This window comes from Phoxinus phoxinus (assembly GCF_949152265.1).
Source record: "Phoxinus phoxinus genome assembly, chromosome: 12".
Taxonomy (NCBI): Eukaryota; Metazoa; Chordata; class Actinopteri; order Cypriniformes; family Leuciscidae; genus Phoxinus; species Phoxinus phoxinus.
In genome coordinates this window covers 29,237,808-29,259,398 of record NC_136887.1, presented here as the reverse complement: position 1 = coordinate 29,259,398, position 21,591 = coordinate 29,237,808, and the positions used below count along the sequence as shown (strand labels likewise).

General features: G+C 36.2%; 2 protein-coding genes across 4 annotated transcripts in view; one reads left to right on the top strand and one right to left on the bottom strand.

Annotated features, from left to right (window-relative positions):
- Positions 1–12,646, top strand: part of dgkq (diacylglycerol kinase theta) — a 33,836-nt gene extending 21,190 nt beyond the window's left edge. For both annotated transcript variants that reach the window (XM_079631479.1, XM_079631480.1), the window contains exons 10-23: positions 1,607–1,697; positions 2,021–2,075; positions 3,108–3,169; positions 3,347–3,497; positions 3,811–3,849; positions 5,273–5,388; positions 6,037–6,188; positions 6,307–6,455; positions 6,541–6,719; positions 7,364–7,465; positions 7,568–7,713; positions 7,818–7,929; positions 8,558–8,710; positions 9,776–12,646. In XM_079631479.1, the coding sequence (XP_079487605.1) occupies positions 1,607–1,697; positions 2,021–2,075; positions 3,108–3,169; positions 3,347–3,497; positions 3,811–3,849; positions 5,273–5,388; positions 6,037–6,188; positions 6,307–6,455; positions 6,541–6,719; positions 7,364–7,465; positions 7,568–7,713; positions 7,818–7,929; positions 8,558–8,710; positions 9,776–9,877 (1,609 nt within the window). In that variant the 3' untranslated portion in view covers positions 9,878–12,646. The remainder of the gene's footprint in view (positions 1–1,606; positions 1,698–2,020; positions 2,076–3,107; positions 3,170–3,346; positions 3,498–3,810; positions 3,850–5,272; positions 5,389–6,036; positions 6,189–6,306; positions 6,456–6,540; positions 6,720–7,363; positions 7,466–7,567; positions 7,714–7,817; positions 7,930–8,557; positions 8,711–9,775) is intronic.
- LOC307008566 (metal cation symporter ZIP8) lies at positions 12,632–21,294 on the bottom strand. 2 transcript variants are annotated; one of them, XM_079631482.1, is made up of 8 exons: positions 20,616–21,294; positions 20,250–20,412; positions 18,957–19,126; positions 18,367–18,489; positions 17,437–17,571; positions 14,750–14,939; positions 14,382–14,566; positions 12,632–13,146 (listed from the first exon to the last, which is right to left on the bottom strand). In XM_079631482.1, the coding sequence occupies exons 1-8, from the start codon at positions 20,829–20,831 to the stop codon at positions 12,997–12,999; spliced, it is 1,332 nt and encodes a 443-aa protein (XP_079487608.1). In that variant the 5' UTR covers positions 20,832–21,294; the 3' UTR covers positions 12,632–12,996. The 2 variants fall into 2 exon arrangements, with proteins under 2 accessions (XP_079487608.1, XP_079487607.1); XM_079631481.1 differs by having other exon boundaries at positions 12,642–13,146; positions 14,750–14,943; positions 17,438–17,571; positions 20,616–20,972.
- Positions 21,295–21,591: the final 297 nt, after the last annotated feature.

Here is a 21,591-nt window from a genome sequence, read left to right as displayed (position 1 = left end):
TCTACTTCTGCTTTTTTTACTGCATCATGTTCTACCGTTTTGTTTAGTGTTGTCCGACTGACATGCATATATTGATTCACAAGGAACTGTACAAGAATGTCGAAGAAACACATTCTTTAAAGCAATATTTCAGGTTAAATTCAAGTTATGTCAACCGCACATGTGGCATGGTATTTAAAGTCAACATGAAACCGTGTTTGCAACCCATTGTTCTTCCATAATCGAATATATTTGAACTGAAATTGAATATCTAATGAGAGAAAAAAAATGTAGTATGGACCTTGATTTTATGTACAAGGACTTCGAATGTTCGAAAATGAGAAGACTTGGTGACATCAGTTGGAAAGTCATTTTAATTATTTTATTTTTCTTACCTTACATTTTTTATTATATTTTGAAAAGATATGATTAGTCATGACTCATGTACAATTCGACCAGTAATGTGTATTAAGAAAGTAAATGATTTCATATTAAGTTTAAACATAATATTCCTTTAAATAACCCAAAAGCTGCACAAAGAAAACGCTGAAGTAGGGATGTGCGATATTTACAAAAATTGTTATCTTGATTATTTTCTGGTTTTTAAGTCAATAACGTTTATTAATTAGACAATAGACAGATGCATTTGAGGCACCAATCTTGAATTTTGAGGGTGTTCTGTATACTAATAGGTCATTCAGAGTCAGCTTACACTTTGTTATACTATCGTAGACATAGACAATACATATCCCACACCCCTATTTAGAAGTCGGAGTTATTTATTTATTTACCTTTATTTAGCCAGGAGAAAACCTCACTGAGATTAAAATCTCTTTTACAGGAGTGTCCTGTTAGCTTTATATAGGTAAGCAGAACAGAATGGATTTTACATACAAACACATCGTAAAGATGCTCAGTTCTTGCGTCAGAACGGAGGTTCTAGCTTACCGTTTATTTATCTGAGGGTTTTATGGCACATCAATCCCCTAGCTTCTCCAAACAAACCATGTATCATCACCAGACATTGCAAGGAAATGGACAATAGTTGTGTCGTGTACCAGTCAGCGAGGGCAAGTGTGTATATGAAACCCATCAAAACACGCATTGCTCGACTGATGATAGCCTCGCTGTTGTGTGTCCAGTTGCCACGGAGATGAGGTGACACAGCATCCGTGGTTTACCTAAGATGTTGTTGAGAAAATGGATCACAAATGCTGATGGACCCTCATCACCTACAAAAACTCATCAGGGAACCTTTAGATTTCTTAAAAAGAAGAGCAGTGTCACGCAAGTGTTTGATGTTTTCATTAGATGAGGCGTTTTGTTTTGTTAACATGGGTCTGGAACTAATGAAAATTTTTATGTTTTATTAACATAGTTTTGAGTCAGGGAGGGATTGAGTCAGGCTTAACACAGTTAGTGCCAGAAAAATCAAAAGTTTCTGTTCTTATGTAATATTGACCACAGTAAATCAAAACATTGTCTGAAGTTTCAGTGGCAGACAAGCAGATGATGTATACAGTGCCACACTGCTGGTAAATCATTGGATGGATTGTTTTTCAATGCTTTACCTTTTCAAAAGATGGTGTAATGAGGAACGTTGTTGGGTTTCACATTTGTGTTTCAGGGTTGGAGTCGCCTACATCTCAGTGACTGCTGGGAAAAGCAGCATGGTAGACTCAGTCATAAAGGAAGTGCTCCCACAACTAGGAAAACAGGTCACTTGGATTTCACTTCTCAAAAATCCTGCATGTTAGAACTGACACACAACTTATTTGTGCCACAAACGTTGATGATGCCTCAAAACACGCGTGGAAATGTGTGCCATTACTTTTATAAGCAATTAACCTTTTTTGTTGCTTTTTCTTTAAACTGATTTTTGCCTACCACATAGCAACTGCTTGTAACACCCTTGTGTCTCCGTGGCAGCTTTTGCACTGGGAAATACCACAATAGATTCTTACTAAAAATGCAAAAATAGTCAAAATTTGATGAACAATTTGCATGTTAATCCTCATGTTCTTTTTGCAAATTTCTATAGAATGAAAACCCTGCTGACTTTAACCTTGTAGAAGTTTTCATGAGCAGCAAACAAGGTAAGTTCTCTTACATGTATTATAATATATATATATATATATTATATTATATTATATTATACAGCTCTAGAAAAAAATAAGAGACCACTTCAAAATAAGCAGTTTCTCTGGATTTATTATTTAACGCCAGGAGTGGCATAAAGTCGCCCAACAGCAATGTGACCGACTAATAGAGAGCATGCCAAGGCGCATGAAGGCTGGGATTGGAAATCAGTGTTATTCCACTAAATATTGAATACATTGTAAAACATTAGTATTGTAATTTTCTGCAAATAAATGCTCTAAATGACAATATTTTTATTAGAAATTTGGAAGAAATGTTGTCAGTAGTTTGTAGAATAAATCAAAAATGTTAATTTTACTCACACAGTTACATATACATAATAATTCCACAGTAACTGCTAATTTTGCAGCGTTCTTAGTTTTTTGCAGTGTTAAGATATAAGATAAGATTTAGATAATAAGATTTTCTACGTTGAGCCAAACATTTAATGTGTGTGTGTATATATATATATGCACATAATAATTAAAATGTTTATTTTCATAAGGAATTGTATTTATTTATTTATTTATTTATATTTTACAGTTGACAAATACAGACCGTAATGGGAAATGGAATTTGCCTGATTTTATTTTTTGTCGTATTCATTTGTTAACAAACAATTATTCATTACTTCAATGAGCTAATTGTTTCTGCCTTAAATTAATAAATTTTTAGCTAACTGTGTCATTTGTATTTGTATTTGTACATTTCTGAAATGCATAACTTAGACAGTTACCTCTGATAACAGATCTCTCTAAATTGTAATGTGGATGCATTTTCTGTAAAGCTGCTTTGGAACGATGTGTAGTATGAAAGTGCTATTCAAATAAATGTGAATTGATTTTGATGTAATTTTCTTCAAGTACCCTAAGAATCTGATTGGCATCATGAAAGGGATTTTGGTTCAACCGCTTTCAACATAGAACAGCTTCAAAAAGTTTGGAAGAGTTTCATGATATCCTAACCTTGTGTTTCTTACCCATCTTCAGTTCAAAGGCAAGTCCTCAGCGGTCAGGAGCTTTTACTGGACAAACTGCTGGAGATACGGAAGGTATGTGGGGTGGGTCATGCTGATATTGCTTGGCATTTGGAAAACACTCCTGCTGATGAGCCCTGATAAGCACAGCACGCACATTTTACAGTGTCTGTCTGTGTGATTGTTATGGAAAACATCTTGTGAGAGCTTCTCGGTTGTCTCAAACTCTGATTCCGAGCATGTGTCTTTCAGACATCGTTGCGACAGATGAATCAGACGCGGTTTTACATCGAAGAAGGCAGGAATCGAATGGTGCAGGTCAATCTGATTTTGGGAGGCTTTCCGACACAACTCGACAAGGAGGAATACGCACACCTGCTATCTGAACACCTAGCCGTCAAAAGTGAGTCTGCACGTCAGTGTGTGCCTGAATGATGTGTAAGCTCAAGATTTAAACTGCTGCGATCCTTTGGATTTTAGCCGTTCGTCCCATTAATCTCTTTGGATTCTAATCTTTCCATGAAAGTGTCCTTAAACAATGCTGACCTATAACTCTGACATAAGTCATCTTGTGTACTCATTGTAAGTATGACTGACGCCACTCTGCAAAGAGGGATTAGAGCAGATAATATAGTGACAGCTGATGATTTTTCTTGAATGCATGGTTAACACTAACACTAACATATCTCATCTCTCTCTCTCTCTTCCCCACCCAGGTCACTTGGCCACCATCTCTCACGTATACACCGCACAAGGTAAGAGTGACCACCACATCCATAAATCACAGGGTTCTGTGGGAGAACGGCCCGTTTCCTCGTCACAGGAAATGCATCCCTCAATTAAAGGCGACTCATAATGTCCGTCTTTGTTCCGAGTACAACTAAACTGCATGACTTTATTTGATAACACTGAAGGTTGCTGGTGCATGCTGCAGAACAGACCGCTCGCTGTGTCCATGGGCCATAATCTGGCCTACTGTCAGCGCTCTGTAAATGAAAGGCCTTGTTCTGCACACACACGCTCAGAACTGCCGGTTGTTCTCAGTCATCCACAACATGCCCACTGGCTCACTCGCCTTGATGCTTTGAACGCATTTTTAATGTTGTTGCAGCGGCGTGTTGGTTTGTGTGGAGGTCTTAAAGTATGTAGCGGTTAACACAAGCTCTGACACCTTGAGTTATTACTATTCTACTCGTTATTATTTTCTGTCGTTGGCTATGTACTAGTAAAAAATGGTACAAAAGGGCATGTAATGGTGCAAAGTGGCCAATACATCGAAGTGTTGTTCTCCTTTCTGTGTACGGTAATTATGTATGTATATAATATTATCATAATTAAAGTAATTAAACTAAATAATACGTATGTAATATGATCTAATATATACTACTATTATTTATATATATTTTAATCAATTTATATAATAATTAATCTACAATATACTTATCAAAAGTTTGGGGTCGGTGACAGTGAGCAGTCTCTTATGCTCACCAATGCTGCATTTATTTAAACAAAAATGAAGTAAAAACACTAATATTGTGAAATATTACAATTTAAAATGTTTTCTATTGTATATTATTATATTATAAAATATGTATTCTATTTCTATTTTATTTTAAAATTGAGTTTATTCATGTGATGGCAAAGCTACATTTTCAGCAACATTACTCCAGTCTTCAACATCACATGATCTTTCAGAAATCATTTTAGAAGAAAATCCAGCAACACTTGAACTTTTAATTATATTTCAGAAAGGATTCTAATATGCTGATTTGCTGCTCAAAGTTTTCTTATTATCACTGTTGAAAGTTGTGCTGCACATTTATTTTTGTTGTTGTAGAAACAGTGACACTTTTTTTAGGATTCTTATAAATAGAAAGTTCAAAAGTACAGCATTTATTTGATGTTATAAACATTATAAATAGCTTTACTGTCACTTTTAATCAATTTAATATAGCCTATCCTTGCTGGAAAAAGTATTAATTTTTATCTTTAAAAAAAAATTACTTACTGATCACTGGTCTCTATAAAGGATTGCATTGGGATTTGCATAGTTTTGTTCCATCATATCATAATAGGTGGTAAAAATAATTGTGCTCAGAGCTAAAAATAATTGTGTCCCAGGTTTGAGCAGGTGTTAGTGAGTGTGTTTGTGTGACTGAGCTGGTGTGCTGTTTTCAGGTGCTCTGGTTCTGCAGATCAGCTGTTTCTCAGAGGCAGAGAGGATTTACATGCTGGCCAAAGACATCAGCATCAGCGGCAAACAGCTCTACTCGCTTGTCGTACCTGAGATCATGGTACAACATCTTTTTACTAAGCCATAAATCTAATATTGACACTCAGTGGGTGCAACAGACTCCTTTTTGTGAATATGGAAAATGTTCTTATGCTCTTTCTTTAAAACAAATGCCACTTGGTTTGATAATTTATTGTATAATGCAGTGCGATTTAAACATTGACATTGCATATTGTCATTATTTACTTACCACCATGTCATTCCTTATTTCGTCTGCAAAACAGAATCTTATTAAAATATTATTTTTTTGTTTAACCAATGAAGGGGACACACACACAAATGTTTAGAAAAAAAATTAGCGAGAGAATGCAAAAGCATTGAAATATACATTTTCTTGCATCTCATATATTTTCCATCGCCATGTCGTAGTAGGCTTGGAATGACATGAGGGTGAGTATATGACAGATTTTGTATTTTGTGTCCAAATATCAGATATATGGAACCCACAGCTGATTCAAAATAATCGCCTGTATTGACATCATTGTGATCAGTAGGTCACATGCTGTTCATTGCAACAATAGAAGGCTGTTCATTAAAGTTCATAATGCTGGCCCAGGCTTTAGATGCATCTGCCCTCTAGTGGCCCAGTGAGAAACTACAGTACAATTCAACAGCAAGTGTAACAAAATGTTCTTTTCTCTCCCAACAGCAAAGCAAGCTGGCCAAAGGAAGCTGCCCCCTGCTGGTCTTTGTCAACCCTAAAAGTGGTGGGCTAAAGGGCAGAGAGATCTTATACAGTTTCCGGAAACTTCTAAACCCTCACCAAGTGTTTGAGCTGACCAGCGGAGGACCACTTCCTGGGTTAGACCTCCTCTCCTTTTGAATGATGGTCAAACTGATATTAATGTCTCGATTAGGATATGTATGGATGAATGCTGTAGGTTCCCTGCTCACATGTATTAGTGTGTGTTTTGTACAGCCTGCACGTGTTCAGGGACGTCCCTCACTTCCGTATCCTGGTGTGTGGAGGAGACGGCACGGTGGGATGGGTGCTGGGGGTTCTGGAGTCCATCCGACATAAGATTGCCTGTCCTGAGCCAGCCATCAGCATCATACCGCTGGGCACAGGTTCGTGATGGAGGAAAAAAGTGTATGATTTAATTGTAGTTTAGTGTAGTTTTAATTATTTGCATCCATTGTGGTTTGTGTTCAGGGAACGATCTGGCTCGGGTGTTGCGATGGGGGGCGGGGTACAGCGGCGAGGATCCCTTCAACATCCTGGTGTCTGTGGACGAGGCAGAGCTAGTGCAAATGGACCGCTGGACAATTCTTCTGGACGCACAGGATATGGCAGAGGACGGCAAAGAGAACGGCTTCCTAGAGCCGCCCAAGGTACGCAATCAAACCCTGAGACTTCAAATTACAATAATTATGATTTCTGCATAAATGCACCTATAGTCAATTTTTATTGTATTATTTTAAAAAATTAGAAGAAAAAAATGTAAAACATGTTTAATTTTTTTATAGAATTAATGCAATTATTATAATATGTATATATATATATATATATATATATATATATACATTAATTTTAAATAATATACTATACCGTATATAATAAATAATAAAATGTAAATGTATAATACAAACATAATTTGAATAATTAATGATATTTTATCATTTATTATGTTTTAAAATAAAGTATATTTTTTTATTTAACATAGTTGAACAATTATTCATATAATCAATGTAATTGTAATATGTACATATGTACGTTCCTTTTATTTATATATATATATATATAATTGTTACATATGAAGTATAATCAATGCATATAACAATAAAAAATAACATTTCTTATTTCAATAATAAATCATTATTCTATTTATTAATTAAACTTTAATTTTTTATAATTTAATAATACATTTTGTATGCTTTTAGCTCTGCAAAGGAATTTGTCACTGCACACATTTTGTAAGTTACTAGAGTAAAGCAGTAAAACATGCATAACAGGGTTGTACCTGTCTGTGTTATAGATTGTGCAGATGAATAATTATTTTGGGCTGGGAATTGATGCTGAACTGAGTCTGGACTTTCATCACGCACGCGAGGAGGATCCAGACAAGTTTAATAGCAGGAAAGTATTGTTCTTTACTCTAAAGGGTGGCCATGTGGCTCAGAGTTAAGGTGAGGGAGGTCTGTGTGCATTGCTATTTTGACTTCGTCATTGTTCTTGCAGGTTTCACAATAAAGGTGTGTACGTGAAGGTGGGCCTGCAGAAGTTGAGTCACACACGAAACCTTCATAAAGACATCAGACTGCAAGTGGACAGACATGATGTGGAACTGCCCAGTATAGAGGGATTAATATTCCTCAACATTCCCAGGTAAACACACGTCAGTCTCACACAATGAAAGTAAAGACAATTCCCCACACGGGAGTTTGTTATAGAAGATTAAAGCTGGTGTGTGTGTGTGTGTGTTTATGTAGCTGGGGTTCTGGTGCTGACCTGTGGGGCTCAGACAATGACTCTCGGTTTAGGCGGCCCAGGATAGATGATGGGATGCTGGAAGTTGTGGGAGTTACTGGCGTGGTGCACATGGTGAGTTCTTCTTTCTAAGAAGATTTTCTCCTTTAAGTACATACACTACTGTTCAAAAGTTTTGGGCCGGCAAGATTTGTTCCTGTTTTTAAACAAAGTTTTAACACTTTTAAATAAGTCCCTTATGCTCACCAAAGTTGCATTTATTTGATAAAAATACAGTAAAAACAGAAATATTGTAAAATATTATTACAATAAAAAATAACTTCATTTATTCCTGTGTTGGAAAAGCTGAATTTTCAGCATCAGTCTTCAGTGTCACATGATCATTTAGAAATCATTCTGTTGATTTGGTTATTATTATCAATGTTGAAAACCTTTGCGGGCTCTTTGCATTTATTTAAAATATAAATATTTTGTAACATTATAAATGTCTTTTAACGTCGCTTTTGATCAATTAAATGCATCCTTGCTGAATAAATTATTATAAATGTCTTTAAAAGAAAAATCTTACTGTCCCCAAACTTTTGAATTGTAGTGTTTGCCAAAATGTCTATGTAATGTAATTTTTTTTACTGTAGATTGTTTATTAAACATAATTTGATAATTTTTATCTAAATAAATTTTATGTTCCATTCTATTTTTACATTGTTTAATACATTGTTTAATGTGCTTTTTTGTTTTTCAGGGTCAGGTTCAGAGTGGGCTGCGCTCTGGGATTCGTATCGCTCAGGGCAGCTATATTCGCATCACTGTGACCAAACCCATTCCAGTGCAGGTGGACGGAGAACCCTGGATACAATCACCTGGACAGATCATCATCTCAGCCGCAGGTCCAAAGGTACTTCTACATATTTGTTTAACACAGTCATATTTCCTAAATTGCTTGGCCAACTCCATGAACTCCAGAGCTGCTGTGTAAAGACGACACAACATTAATGACGTGGAATTCCCAGATGTGAATTTAACAGTCGTACAATGGTAGAGGCTTGATTCATTGAATTAACATTGTATTTTTACACTGCCCGGTCAAAAAAAGTTGCTGTTTGGATTTAAATAGGCAAATGTTTAAGAGTCTATGATTGGATCATGATTGCAGTGATGATTATGTTTCTAGCATGTAATCTGTTTGGCAACAGTTCTTCTAACCCTAATTGATGGAGTGTGTAGCTTTTCATTTCTTAAACAAGCGTGTAGGAAGACACATCATGGACATATTCCAGGATGACAATGTCAAGATTCATCAGGCTCAAACTGTGAAATAATGGTTGGGAGAGAGCATGAAGAATCATTTTCACACATGAATTGGCATTGAAAGTCTTTGTAAAGTCTACTCCAGGACATCCCAGAGTACTCGACTCTTGCACTGTCAATACAAGATCTTTCCACAAAATGCACTTCTTGATAGAAATAAATGTTGTGATGTTATTTCCATCCAGAGGTCCATTCATTTTTGGTCAAGAATAAGATCTTGTATTGACAATGCAAGTCACACACTAGACTTTTAAAGGGGTGGTAAAATGCCCTTTTCACAAGATGTAAAATAAATCTCTGATGTCCCCAGAGTGTGTGTGTGAAGTTTTAGCTCAAAATACCCCACAGAAATTTTTATATAGCATGTTAAAGTTGTCACTTTTTGAGGGTTTGCAAAAACGCACCGTTTTGTGCCTGGCCCTTTAAATGCAAATGAGCTGCTGCAGAGGGCGGGGTTTCAAGAGCTCATGTGTGTTAGCAGCTGCGATTACCTCACGCAGACACACTAATGACAGAAACTGTTCTGCCTTTAATGTTTAAACGGAGTCAGACAAAGAAGCAAAGGAAGATATTTAATATATATATATTAGTGCTATGTTGTAAATGATGTTATAGTTCTGTGCATTTAAAACAGCTTTGTTTTCTGTTCTAGGTGTGCATGCTAAGAAAGTCCAAAAGCAAACAAAAGAAACAAACGGGGAGTTTGAAGGAAGGCCGTTCCGACAGTCCCGCTCCCAGTGATGGCGGGCAGTGACAAGCCTCACAAACACTTCATTGACAGCCCTTTACTGTTGCCTTGACAACTTTTCTTTGAGTCTTTGCTCTGTTCTTTGTTTCACTTTGGGTGGGTATCAACATTGACTTTAGCTGAACTAGAATGTATGACTCAGACCGACATCTCTAACATCTCATAGTCTGTAGTGTTCAAACGCCTCATCAGATGATAGCACTGCAGTCTGTTTCTCAGGACTTTAGCTGCCCTCGGCCTGTTTCCGGCCTGTTTTTGCCTTAGATTCATGCTGGTGTAGATCATTTTGTCGGATTTATTTCGATTGCCAATCTGCATCTTCTTTTAAGAGGCAATATTGTCTTAAAGTAGTCCATCACTGAAATGCTATGGCACATATGAGTAAGCAACCAGTGTTTAATCCCATTGTGCGCATCACAAATGCCAAAAACTAGTTTCGTGAACTTCGCCAAGTTAAGACTATCACTTAATACTCGCATCTTGCCTTTTTTTTTTTTGGTTTATGCTATGGTAAAAACTGACTTTCATCTGGTCATTTTCGTCTTTATGATTAATTTCTTACTTTAAGTTAATTTGCAAAAGCAGTCCCTTGTAGCTTTCTACAAGTATCTAAACCAAAACAATGCAGTATATATGTACAAACAACTCTAGTTCTTGTTCATTAATAGCACATTTGAATGTGTAAGTGTGGAGAGATAATCGTCTTTGTATATAAATTTTGTAGCTTAGCTGTGAGACTGTAGGCCCAATCACGCCTCAGCAGAACGTGAGTAAACAAGCTGGTGTCATCACAGCCGTTTTGTAAAAGACAGATGAAAAGCTTTTCGAACGGGCGGTACCGAAAAATACTGTGACTAAAGAGTCGTGGATTTTACAAAGGATGAATGTTCGTGGACATATGCACCACTTTTGGTGTTAATAGTAATATAACGCTGTACGATACTTGATCAAACATTCCGCGCAAGATCACGTAGCAAGTTCTGTATTTATAGTTGAACTGGTCATATGAACCTTTAAGCCAAGCGTAGCTTCATCATGTTCTGGTGAAAGCATTGATTTGTAAGTAAATAAATATGTTACTGTCGTCTGACAGAGTAGACAGTCGTGTAAAGCTACTCGTCCTGTTGAAAAAGCTAAAGCTAGAGGCGAGCGCAGTGCTGTAATATATATTTGCTAGTAAGTGGCGTGTATATGTCGTTTCTGTACAGTGACTGGTCAGCCCTGCTCCAGCTGTATGGATTCATGAGGCTGGCCTTCGATTTTGTATGTATGATCAGTTAGACGCTCCACTTCCCATCAGGCATGCATTAAAGCCTCTGCCACCTACGGGCGGGCGATTGTCTGACCTCATCTACCTCACCGGCACGCATCACTCCGAGAATCAAGTTCCGCCAAGCTCTTCCAAAGACTTGCGCCTGCTTTTCTTCCTGCACTTCATGGATCATGTCTGGGAATATTCGGAATGGTGACAGATATGAAAAGCTGACCAAGTGCATTCGATTATATATATATAGTATGACCGATGATTTAGGTCTCATTGTCATTTTTCTTTAGATCCAATCAGAAGATGCAATCTTATCTCGCCGATTCGCCCTCTCTCGTGTCATTGATCTGCCAGCAGTGTGTACAGTGGTGATTTCTGCATTAGTTGTGCCTCTTGCCATGACAAGCCCTCGGGTTAACGTGCTGTTCTGTGGTGTGGTTTGGCCCGTATAGTGCCTCATATAAGTGCTTCGAGAACTTCTGCAGTATTGCCGTACGTGTGCGTTTAACTCGATGCCATTCTGTTTGTTCTGCTGGTTCAGTGACTATGAAGTAGAACCGTGCTGTTCTAGGTCCTTTTAGAGCTGATGTGCCTCCTAATAGGGTAAATCTCACGAAAATCAGTCACATTTTACTCCTAAAATCAAAAGAAAAAATATATTAAATTTAGTGGTGTCAAAATCAATTAATCGCATCTAACATAAAAATGTTTGTTTACATATGTGTGTGTATATAATAGTATTATATTGATATATATATATATATATTATCTATGTGTGTGCGTGTCTGTGTATATACATACTGTATACGCAAATATTTATATATGTACAGTATATACACACAGAGACATATATATATATACACACTTATATATTATGTAATCAAAAACTTTTATGTTAAATGCGATTAATCGTGATTAATCAATTTGACAGCACTAATTCCCATAATTCCCACTGATTATTGTCGTTAGATTCTTCTTAGTGTAGATGGTGCAGTGCTTTTATTGTTTTTATTTATGATTTTTAAAAACTTAAAATTGCCAGTTGTATTTGTGTTAATTAAACGCAGTACAACAATGACTACAATTCTGTGTAAATACTTGACAGCATCATGAAAATAATTTTTAATAATATTAAGCATTTATTTTGATTTTGGGATGAAATATGACCCGGACACGTTCTTGACAGGTTTCATGAGATTTGCCCAATAACTTTGTTCAAAACTGTTTAAAGTTATTTTACCTCCTTGCTATGGTTTTATTCTTACTTCTTGTAAAGTGGGTTAGAATTAATGTTCTGAGATCTATATAGATGTATATTTTTGGAGAGAATATGTTTTTAATTTGGTTTGTAAAGATATTGCACTGATTGTACTGTTTTAAAGATGTTTTTAAGTGTACATTGTGTTAAATGAATATAAAATAACTAAATGTATAGATATATCAATCAGCTGTATAACAGATGGATGTGTCCAATGAGAAAAAAAGACATAAATTTGGACTTTTTAATACAGTTCTGTTCTGGTTTTATTTTGCATGATATTAGAAGTTCCTATTGTACAAAGTAACAAACTTGTTCATTCAGTTAGCACCAAATGGACCAAACAAATTAATCTTTTCTACAAAACATGATTAGTAGGTCAGTACAGTTTATTTACAGCAGTATACAATGGCTAGAATTGTACATTTTGAGAATAATCAGCTTATACAAATCGAATTACTTTACACCTAATGATTTTCAAGTTTCCTCAGTACAAATGATTTAAAAAAATAGTATAAAGTAGTTTTTTCTCAAATAAATAGCTTAAATGAGAGTATCATCTGGAATGGGAAGTGACAGGAAAGGCACAGAATGAAACGGACATTAGCCCAGGCTAATATTCCCACAAAACAATGTGATGAGAAGAATCAAGGTAAATCCTGTCAGTATTCCAGCATTCTGGATTGCGAAAAAAATTATATCGTCCTTCGTGCTCTGAACTTGTTCACTGGCAATCATGTTCATTTCAGGCAACTAGTGAGAGAGAGAAAGAGGATTCAGTATTTGCGCCACTAAAACAGATTTATGTTCCGTTTAGTGATTGGAAGTGGAGCCACAGTCATATTTTTCCCTCAAAAAGATTTTACCCCTAAATAAATGAATACTTCTAGGTTTAAAATCATCTAAGTCTCCAGTCATTTGACTAGCCTAATAAAAGCCGTTCTATTTTACATGGAGCGGGTCACATCATGGGGGTGGCCATTTTGGAGACATGGCCAATCTGACACGGCACACTTTTATCTTAACACCATTATTATCGGTCACGGAATGTATTATCTGTGGCACACTATAAACAGTGTGTTTCTCCTATGCATCTGTAACCAAAAACTACTTTTTATGCTGCCTCCACACCTCTAGGTGTCAGTATAAGTCCAAAAATTATTTGTCAGGATTTGTTTAGATTCTGACAAAAATCCGAAATCTATTTGCTTAGTAAAAATGTTAGCATTGAAATACTCTACTGTACTCTACTGTTCAAAAGTTTAAGGGTCGGCAAGATTAAAAAGTTTTTTTTTTAAAAGAAGTCTCTTATGCTCTCCATGACCGCACTTATTTGATCAGAATTACAATATAAACTGTAAGATTATTAAATATTATTGGCATAGCTGAATTTTCAGCATCATTACTCCAGTCTTTAGTTTCACATGATCCTTAAGAAATCATTATAATATGCTGCTTTGATAATAATATGAAATGTTTCTGGAGCATCAATGTTGAAAACAGTTGTGCTGCTTAGTATTTTTGTTTAAAATTATATTTTTCAGGATTATTTTATAAACATAATTTCAAAGAAATAGCATTTGTTTTACTGTAAAAAAAAAAATCTTACTCCGTAACAAAACTTTGTTTTGTTTTCCGGTACAAATATCTAAAAATTCTTAAATCAAAATACATTTACTTATTACTATTAAGTCTTGTTTTCTGACCAAAATTAAGTGAGTTTTGCTAAAAACAAGAAATAATATCTGCCAATGAGGTAAAAAAAAAAAAAAAAAAAGTTTTCCCTTTGAATTGTTTATTTTTCTAAACCCAATGGCAGATTTTCCCCCCTTTTCTGTGACTTGATTTAATAAAAAGTATTTTCTTAAAAAAAAAAATCTTACTGAGCCCAAACTTTTGAACAGTAGTGTATGTTTTTTAATGCGCCAAGAAAACAATCCAAAAATAAAATGTTATGTGCTGTATTTACTAACCCACACTGCTCTTACCATATCAGCCAAGGATATGTAAAGGAACATGCCACCAGCGAAGGCAAAGATGATGTTGGGGGCAAACGCGTTGCCCAACAAGATGCCCAGGACCAGGCCCACGTAGCAGGACATGGCAGACAGCAGGTTGAAGAAGACGGCCTGTGGAATGCTCAAGCCTGCGTTCAGCAGGATGATGAAGTCGCCTACAGGGGGAGACAGAGCGCAAATGTGCCTTGCATGTTTTTCCCATTAACTTTTAGTGAAGGTCAACATTCAAAGGGCAGTAGTCATATAGGTGGTGTGGCTCAGGGGTTAAAGGTCAGAGCTGACAACTGAAAGGTTTTCCAGGTGGACAAATTGTTGTTGAATCCCTGTATTCCTCTTACCCAGCTCGTGAGGGAATTCCTCACAGACGATAGCGATAGAAGTGCTAAAGCCATTGAGAACAGACACCGTGAACGAGGCGCCGATGGCCAGTCCGTCGATGAAGTTGTGTAGGCCATCGCTCAGGGAAATCATCCATGCCACCGTCTTCACGCTGGACAGCCGTCTTCCTCTGAGCCATCTGCAAGACCCCTGCAAACACATTCACATCTGAATTAAAAGCTCATTGTCTTCTCTGACAACATTACTGTACCCTCTTGAGCTTGGGTTCATATTTCAAATACTATTTACTTTTAGCCCCAAGGCCTAACTTTTTGTATTGTTACAGGGTCGAGATGACGATCCCAATTACATGGTGCTCGTGATTTAGGGTCAAAGGTCAGAAGACAATCTTGTTTCTGCTGGCAGCTGTAACAGATGAAAGTAAACACAGCTGTGTGTGTCTCAACGGCTGGACTGTATGTTGCACTGACCTGTACACTATGTACTACTTTAATTTTGTACTAAAAAAATGCTTTTTATCCCTCGGAAAAACCTTTCAGGGTTGAGGATTTATTTATTTTGTGTGTGTGTGTATGTGTGTGTGTGTGTGTGTGTATGTGTGTTACATGTTACATACATGATTGAAGGCATTCAAAGAACTGTACTGGATCCCGCTGAAGGACAACTGTTATCACATGACCCAGGAATCTGGTTTAACCATTGACTACAGTCTGATGCTACACTTAAAGGGATAGTTCACCCAATAATGAAAATTAGCCCATAAATGACTCGCCCTCACGTACGTACTGCTGATATATTTACGCTAGCCATGACACACTACGCTACTTTCGACGTCATAAGTTGCACTTTAGGCGTAAGTAGACTGCGTTTGGCCGGAAGCTAGAACTTTTTTTTTTATGATGGATATTTTATTTCTACAGAAACTTCAAAACAGAAACCGCCATTCACTGCCATTTTAAAACTTGGAAAAGCCAGGACATTTTTTTATATATAACTCCGATTGTATTCGTCTGAAAGAAGAATGTCATATACACCTAGGATGACTTGAAGTTGAGGATGAGTAAATCATGGGCTAATTTAAATTTTTGGGTGAACTATCCCTTTAATAATGTAATAGCCTGGTTGTTATGACAAATAATTAGCATTTATCTGTATTTGATAATTGCAGACACCTTCATGTAATCATAAATTGGTTACCACTGCGATAATTAAACAGTCTTTTTTTGTAGGAGACATGTACAGTAATTAGAGGTGTTTGTTTGCTAAGCCAATCAGTATTCAACTTTGGTGCATCACTTGTCCTGGACCGTTCGTGCTGCAGACATGTATGATACCTTAAATCATACGGCTTGTTGAGGAGACTGTTGCACAAAAGCGGGCACAAAATCCTACAGGCTTACACTGAAGGAGGTTCCTGAGCCTTTTATACAGCAGGTGGGCTTTATAAGAGTATGCAACGCATAGCAATGTGCTAACAACAACTCTGAACACCTTAGCAACTGCAAAGCTGCACATTGGCATCCTGTTTTTGCATGGACAAGCATCACAGAAAATGTACTAGTTTTAGTTTCCTTTCACATGGGAATGGCTGGCCTATTTATATCATATGTATGATATTTTATATTTTTGTCATACACTACCATTTAAAAGCTTGGGGTTGGTAAGATTTTTTTAAATGTTTTTTTTAAGGAAGTCTCTTACGCTCTCCATTGGCTGCATTTATTTGATAAAAAATACATTAAAAACAGTAATATTGTGAAATATTACTACAATTAAATTTTTTCATTACATTACTCCAGTCTACATTGTCACATGATCCTTCAAAAATCAATATATTAAGCTGATTCGGTGCTATAAAAACAGTTACATTTGATAAAATAATTTCCAAGCCAATTTTTTTAGGATTCTTTGTCCAAAGTTCAAAGAACAGCATTTATTTGAAATAGAAATCATTTGTAAAAGTATTATTTTTCTTTCAATATAAAAAAGGTAACATTCATTTAATTTGATTTCTGTAAAGTTGGCCCCCTACAGACATTCTACTGACTATAATTTATGTTGCACCTACATGTCAACTAACTGTCAGTAGAGTATTAGTAGACTGTCTGCTTAATATCTGATAACACTTTATATGCTCCACTAACAGACATTCTACTGACTAGAGGTAACTTTGCAACTACATACTAACCATAATCCTACCCCTAACAGTCTACTAATACTTAACTAATACTCTTGAGAGTTGACATGTAGGTACCAATGGTAAACAGAATGTCTTAAGGGGAGCATCAGAATAAAGTGTAACCAAAAAATGTTTATTGGCCCCAAACTTTTGTTTTGAATGGTAGTAAGTGTACATATTATATCCTTTTTATATTATACCTATTATTTAGTTGACTCGGTAAGCAACCATCTAGAACACCCTAGTAACCACAAAGCAACGTCCTGGCATCCCGTTAGCGTGTTTTAGATGTACAAGCTCCACTTGCAAAATATAAAAATGTAGTTTTACTATAGTACATTTACATTTACTTCATTTCATGTGGGAATGAATCAGAATTGGGTTTTTTTTTTTTTCTCCTAACCATTAGCTATTTTATAACGTTTATGTAACTTGCAGCTATATTTAGGTCAAGCGCATATCTCTTGGAACTATTTGTGTTTTGTTTTTAGATGTGACCAGTTGTACCTGTTCCACTGGGGGGTCAGTGGTTATGCTGGCTTTGTCACCGCTGGCAAAGCTGAAGTCAGAGTCGGCCGCAATGATGACGCCGTTCTGTTGGACACTCTCTGAGGGGAGGAAGTGACTGTGTCCGTGTCCATGCTGAGGTACCGAAGCAGATAGGATTAAATAAATTGTATGATTATCATATACGATTTGAAAGAACATACATTATTGACCATCAATAAAGCTCTGCCACTCCTCCATTTTCTTGCATGATTACATGCATATTAATGAGATAATATAGTCAACAGGTCATAATGACAAAATAAACTTTATATCACCCTGAAGTTGATTCAGCGATAATGACCAGCTGACTGTACCTTGTCCTTGTCCTACTCACTATGCAACTATTGTATTTGTAAAACAAAATATGATATACTGATTTGAGTTTAATTATTTTATTACATAAGAAAATAATTTACAAAAGCTGTGGGTATGTGACTGACTAATCAGAAGCAAGTATTCCACAGAGACCTTTCCGCGGTTCAAACAACATTCCTTCTTATGTTCATTCATGTTTATTTGATGCTATAAATTAACTAGAAGGAAGAGATGATCGGTTCACGAGCAGCTTTAACTAAGGCTCTATAGAAATCTGTCAGACACATTAAAGAGCCACAAAACAGTATTTATTGTTCAAATTTCTTTTAAAAAATGACCAAATTTGAAAGGTGAGACTTTAATATCAAAAGTAACCTGGTCTGTCCTGTCTGTCAGCGCGTTGTCAGTGTCCTCTCTGCTCTGCGATGTATTTTTCACTGCGTGAGAACATGGTGTGGCGTGAGAGCGGCGTAGCTTGTCGGACATAGCAACAGTAACTAAGGGGGGCGGGTCTTTGCGAACGGTCAACGGAGTTCTGTTGAGTCCTCATTATACTGAGATGAACCTACCTACCTCATGTCCTGGTTTGAGGAGCATCCTCAGGATTTTTTCAGTGAAGTACAGCGCATAGAAACCACCAAAGATCCCAACAGCTTGGAGGACGTAACCGTCTGCTTTTGGGTCGAACCCGAAGGCCTGTTCAATCAGAGGAATCAATCATGTCTTTGAACAAGTCAAGCCAGATATCCAGGTTTTCCCATGTAAACATGCATGTTATTAGTTTAGCAAACCCAAAATAAATATTACAACATGTAATCAGTGCAAAACAAATATCATGCAACGATCATGCCATCACATATCATATCTGCACTCTTCAGGAAAATAAAAATGTCTGGAATTAATGAGTCCAGTTCAAAGAGCATTTTGTATTATATTATTATGAAATCACTATAGGCTAAGCATAAATAATCTGCATCAGCATCATTGTGTTGATAAGGCAGCAATTAAAGATGTGATCTAGTCTTGGTTATTGGGTTCACAATCTTGCTATACCACCAATTTGACCTTCAACAACCTCCTAGAGGTTGACCTCAAAAACAACTGACCTAAATGACATGAAGAAAGCTTCTGACGTAAATGAAATAAGGAAAAAAGCATTTCACCTCAGGTATAAGTTGGAGAGCAGCATTGGAGAAGAGCGTGCCAACAGCCAGACCAATGAAGTAGGTGAGCACTTTGGGGAAGTAGGGCTTTTTAGTGACAGGAACGAGAGCCAGACCCAGCAGTGAGGCCAGATTAATGATGGTGACAGCCAAGAAGCCATATCCCCATACTGTATGCAGAAGGAATTAAAGTTATACAGAAAGGTATACATTTAAAAAATGTCATCCTAGTTTCTAAAAAAGAGAAAGAAAATGCTTTGTGTAAAGAAAGATTTTAACTTTGTGACATTATTTAAGCAATTAAACAATTTTCTGTAATTGCCATTATTCTCAATGGTGATTTTCATACTAAGATAAACAAAGAATAATAAATACTGTAACAAATGTATTGATCATTGTTAGTTAATGCATAAAATAATAGGACCTTATTGTAAAGTTTTAGCTATTCTTTTTATATTTGATCTATGAGATTACATAAAGAAAATAGTTTTCTTTCATTTTTAAGACAATTAAACACAGTTGTCTGTAATTGACATTGAATTTTCAATACTGTTATACAGTGCTATTTTTAAACTACATTTTTATGTTTGTGAGAATTTGTGTTTTTCATAAAGAAAGATTTGTAATATTATATTTAAGAGAATTAAACACAATTGTCTGAAATTGCCATTGTTCTCAATGGTGATTTTCATGACTGTAATACTATACATTTTAATCTATTATAGTACAAACTATTGTTATGCATCGATCTTTTAAAGGCAGTACAAAAATAGTACTTTTAAAAATACCAGTTTAAATAATATATAATTATTGTTATGTCTAAGTTAATTAGACGTTGTGTTTTGGCATAAGAAAATATTTTTGCTTTGTGACAAAGTAATTGCCATGTAATTGCCATTATTCTCAACTCTGATTTTCATACAGAACATTTTTAATGTTTTATAGTAAAAACCTATGCAGTGTTTTATTCAAATAGCATGCTAAAAAAAATAGTACTAATACAAATACAATACTATTTTAAATGATACTTTTCCCCAGGATCGTTTTGCATTACGTTAATGAGAATTGAGAGGGGAAACTACTTTAATTGACATGATTATAATTTAAGATAAAGTGTAGGGCCTACAACTTTATTTCATGTGGCACATCCATCCCATCATTCTCTGCTTTTAGGATTCAAAATCTCCAATAAGCTGGTTTACATCAGGAGAAAGATCTTCGACAGCATATGTAGGTCTTTGATGGCGCTTCACCCTCTGATCCAGGTTCTTCAGCATATGTAAGAAGACTCACCGTGAAGGTCTGTGGGATCAGTGAGGACGGGAGGTTCTGTTGAACAGGGTGGCAGCACTGCTTGGTTGAGCAGAGCCGGACAGACAGTGACCAGATGCTCCTCTGTTAGATGAGAGAGGTTCTGAAGCCCATAATGCACCAGAATATCTTCTCCGGACACACACTGATAAACAGGGTCACAAGTCAATGAAATAAGGCCATAATGACGAGACTAGTCCTATTAAACAGTGTGAATATCAGTGTTTTTCTGTATTCATGCTCTCAAAATGTATGGCACCAATGCCAGAAAATAAAATGTCAAATGTTCTTTACAAGTTTAGTAAATGTGTTTGGTAGGACTAACTAAAGTTAAAGTAACCATATTACCTGAGCATGCGGAATGTTCGGATCCAAAGGCTTGTCTTGCACAATTGTCTTCAATAAACTGTTAATGCCATTGAGATCCAGTGAACCGTTTTTCCCGTAAACAGCTACGATATCCTTCACGAAAACCTGCTGCAGAGAGTTGGCTCTTAATCCTGAGATTACAGTTATTAGAAAGCCTATGAACACATGAGTAAAAGCTTTGGGAATGCCTGCCATGCTTACAGACCACACGTTTCAGTCTGAAGCGACCCGAATGAAGCAAACGCAGCTTGAAATGTCCCGTCTGGAGATTATCCCGGGAGCGGCGCGCGACTCCAGGGGACTAAATCTATCGTATGCGAAGAAAGTTGCATCTTAAGAAAAAAAGATAAGAACTATTAAAAGAGTTAATTATTTCTTCCCCAATAGTATCCTCGGTGACCTGACCAATATGTCGCGCCTCCATTTGGCACTCAGCCCACCATGATAAATTCCGCTTGTTTCACCCACAAATAAAGTTCTCAAACTGAATTAGCTGCGGTCGATCAATTTGATGTTATTCTAGCAGAACTAGCTGCTAGCGCCATCAAAACAATCCAGTGAGCCCTACACGTACTTCTACAAAATAGTTAGTTAATACAGTGAATAACAAGCGAAAGAAAACGTCGTGCTAATTTTATCACTAACAAACATTTTGCATAATTTGTTGTTTATGGGCGGAGCCTCGGTGCGTATTTTTTTTAATTCAATTTCAATGACAATAATCGGACATTTTAAAATATTTATGGATCCACATGTAACAGACAGTCAGTGCAAATATTGACATGATTAATTACCCGAAAGTGGCCCTTTTATATTTTAAACATTAAGATATTATTAAGATATTTTATTTAAGGGTTGAGAATATATTTGCATGTAACTTCCATATTTACACCTTTACTGTCTATGATTTACACCCACACTTTTTAAAGCATTTTTTTTTTAAATCACCTTAAAG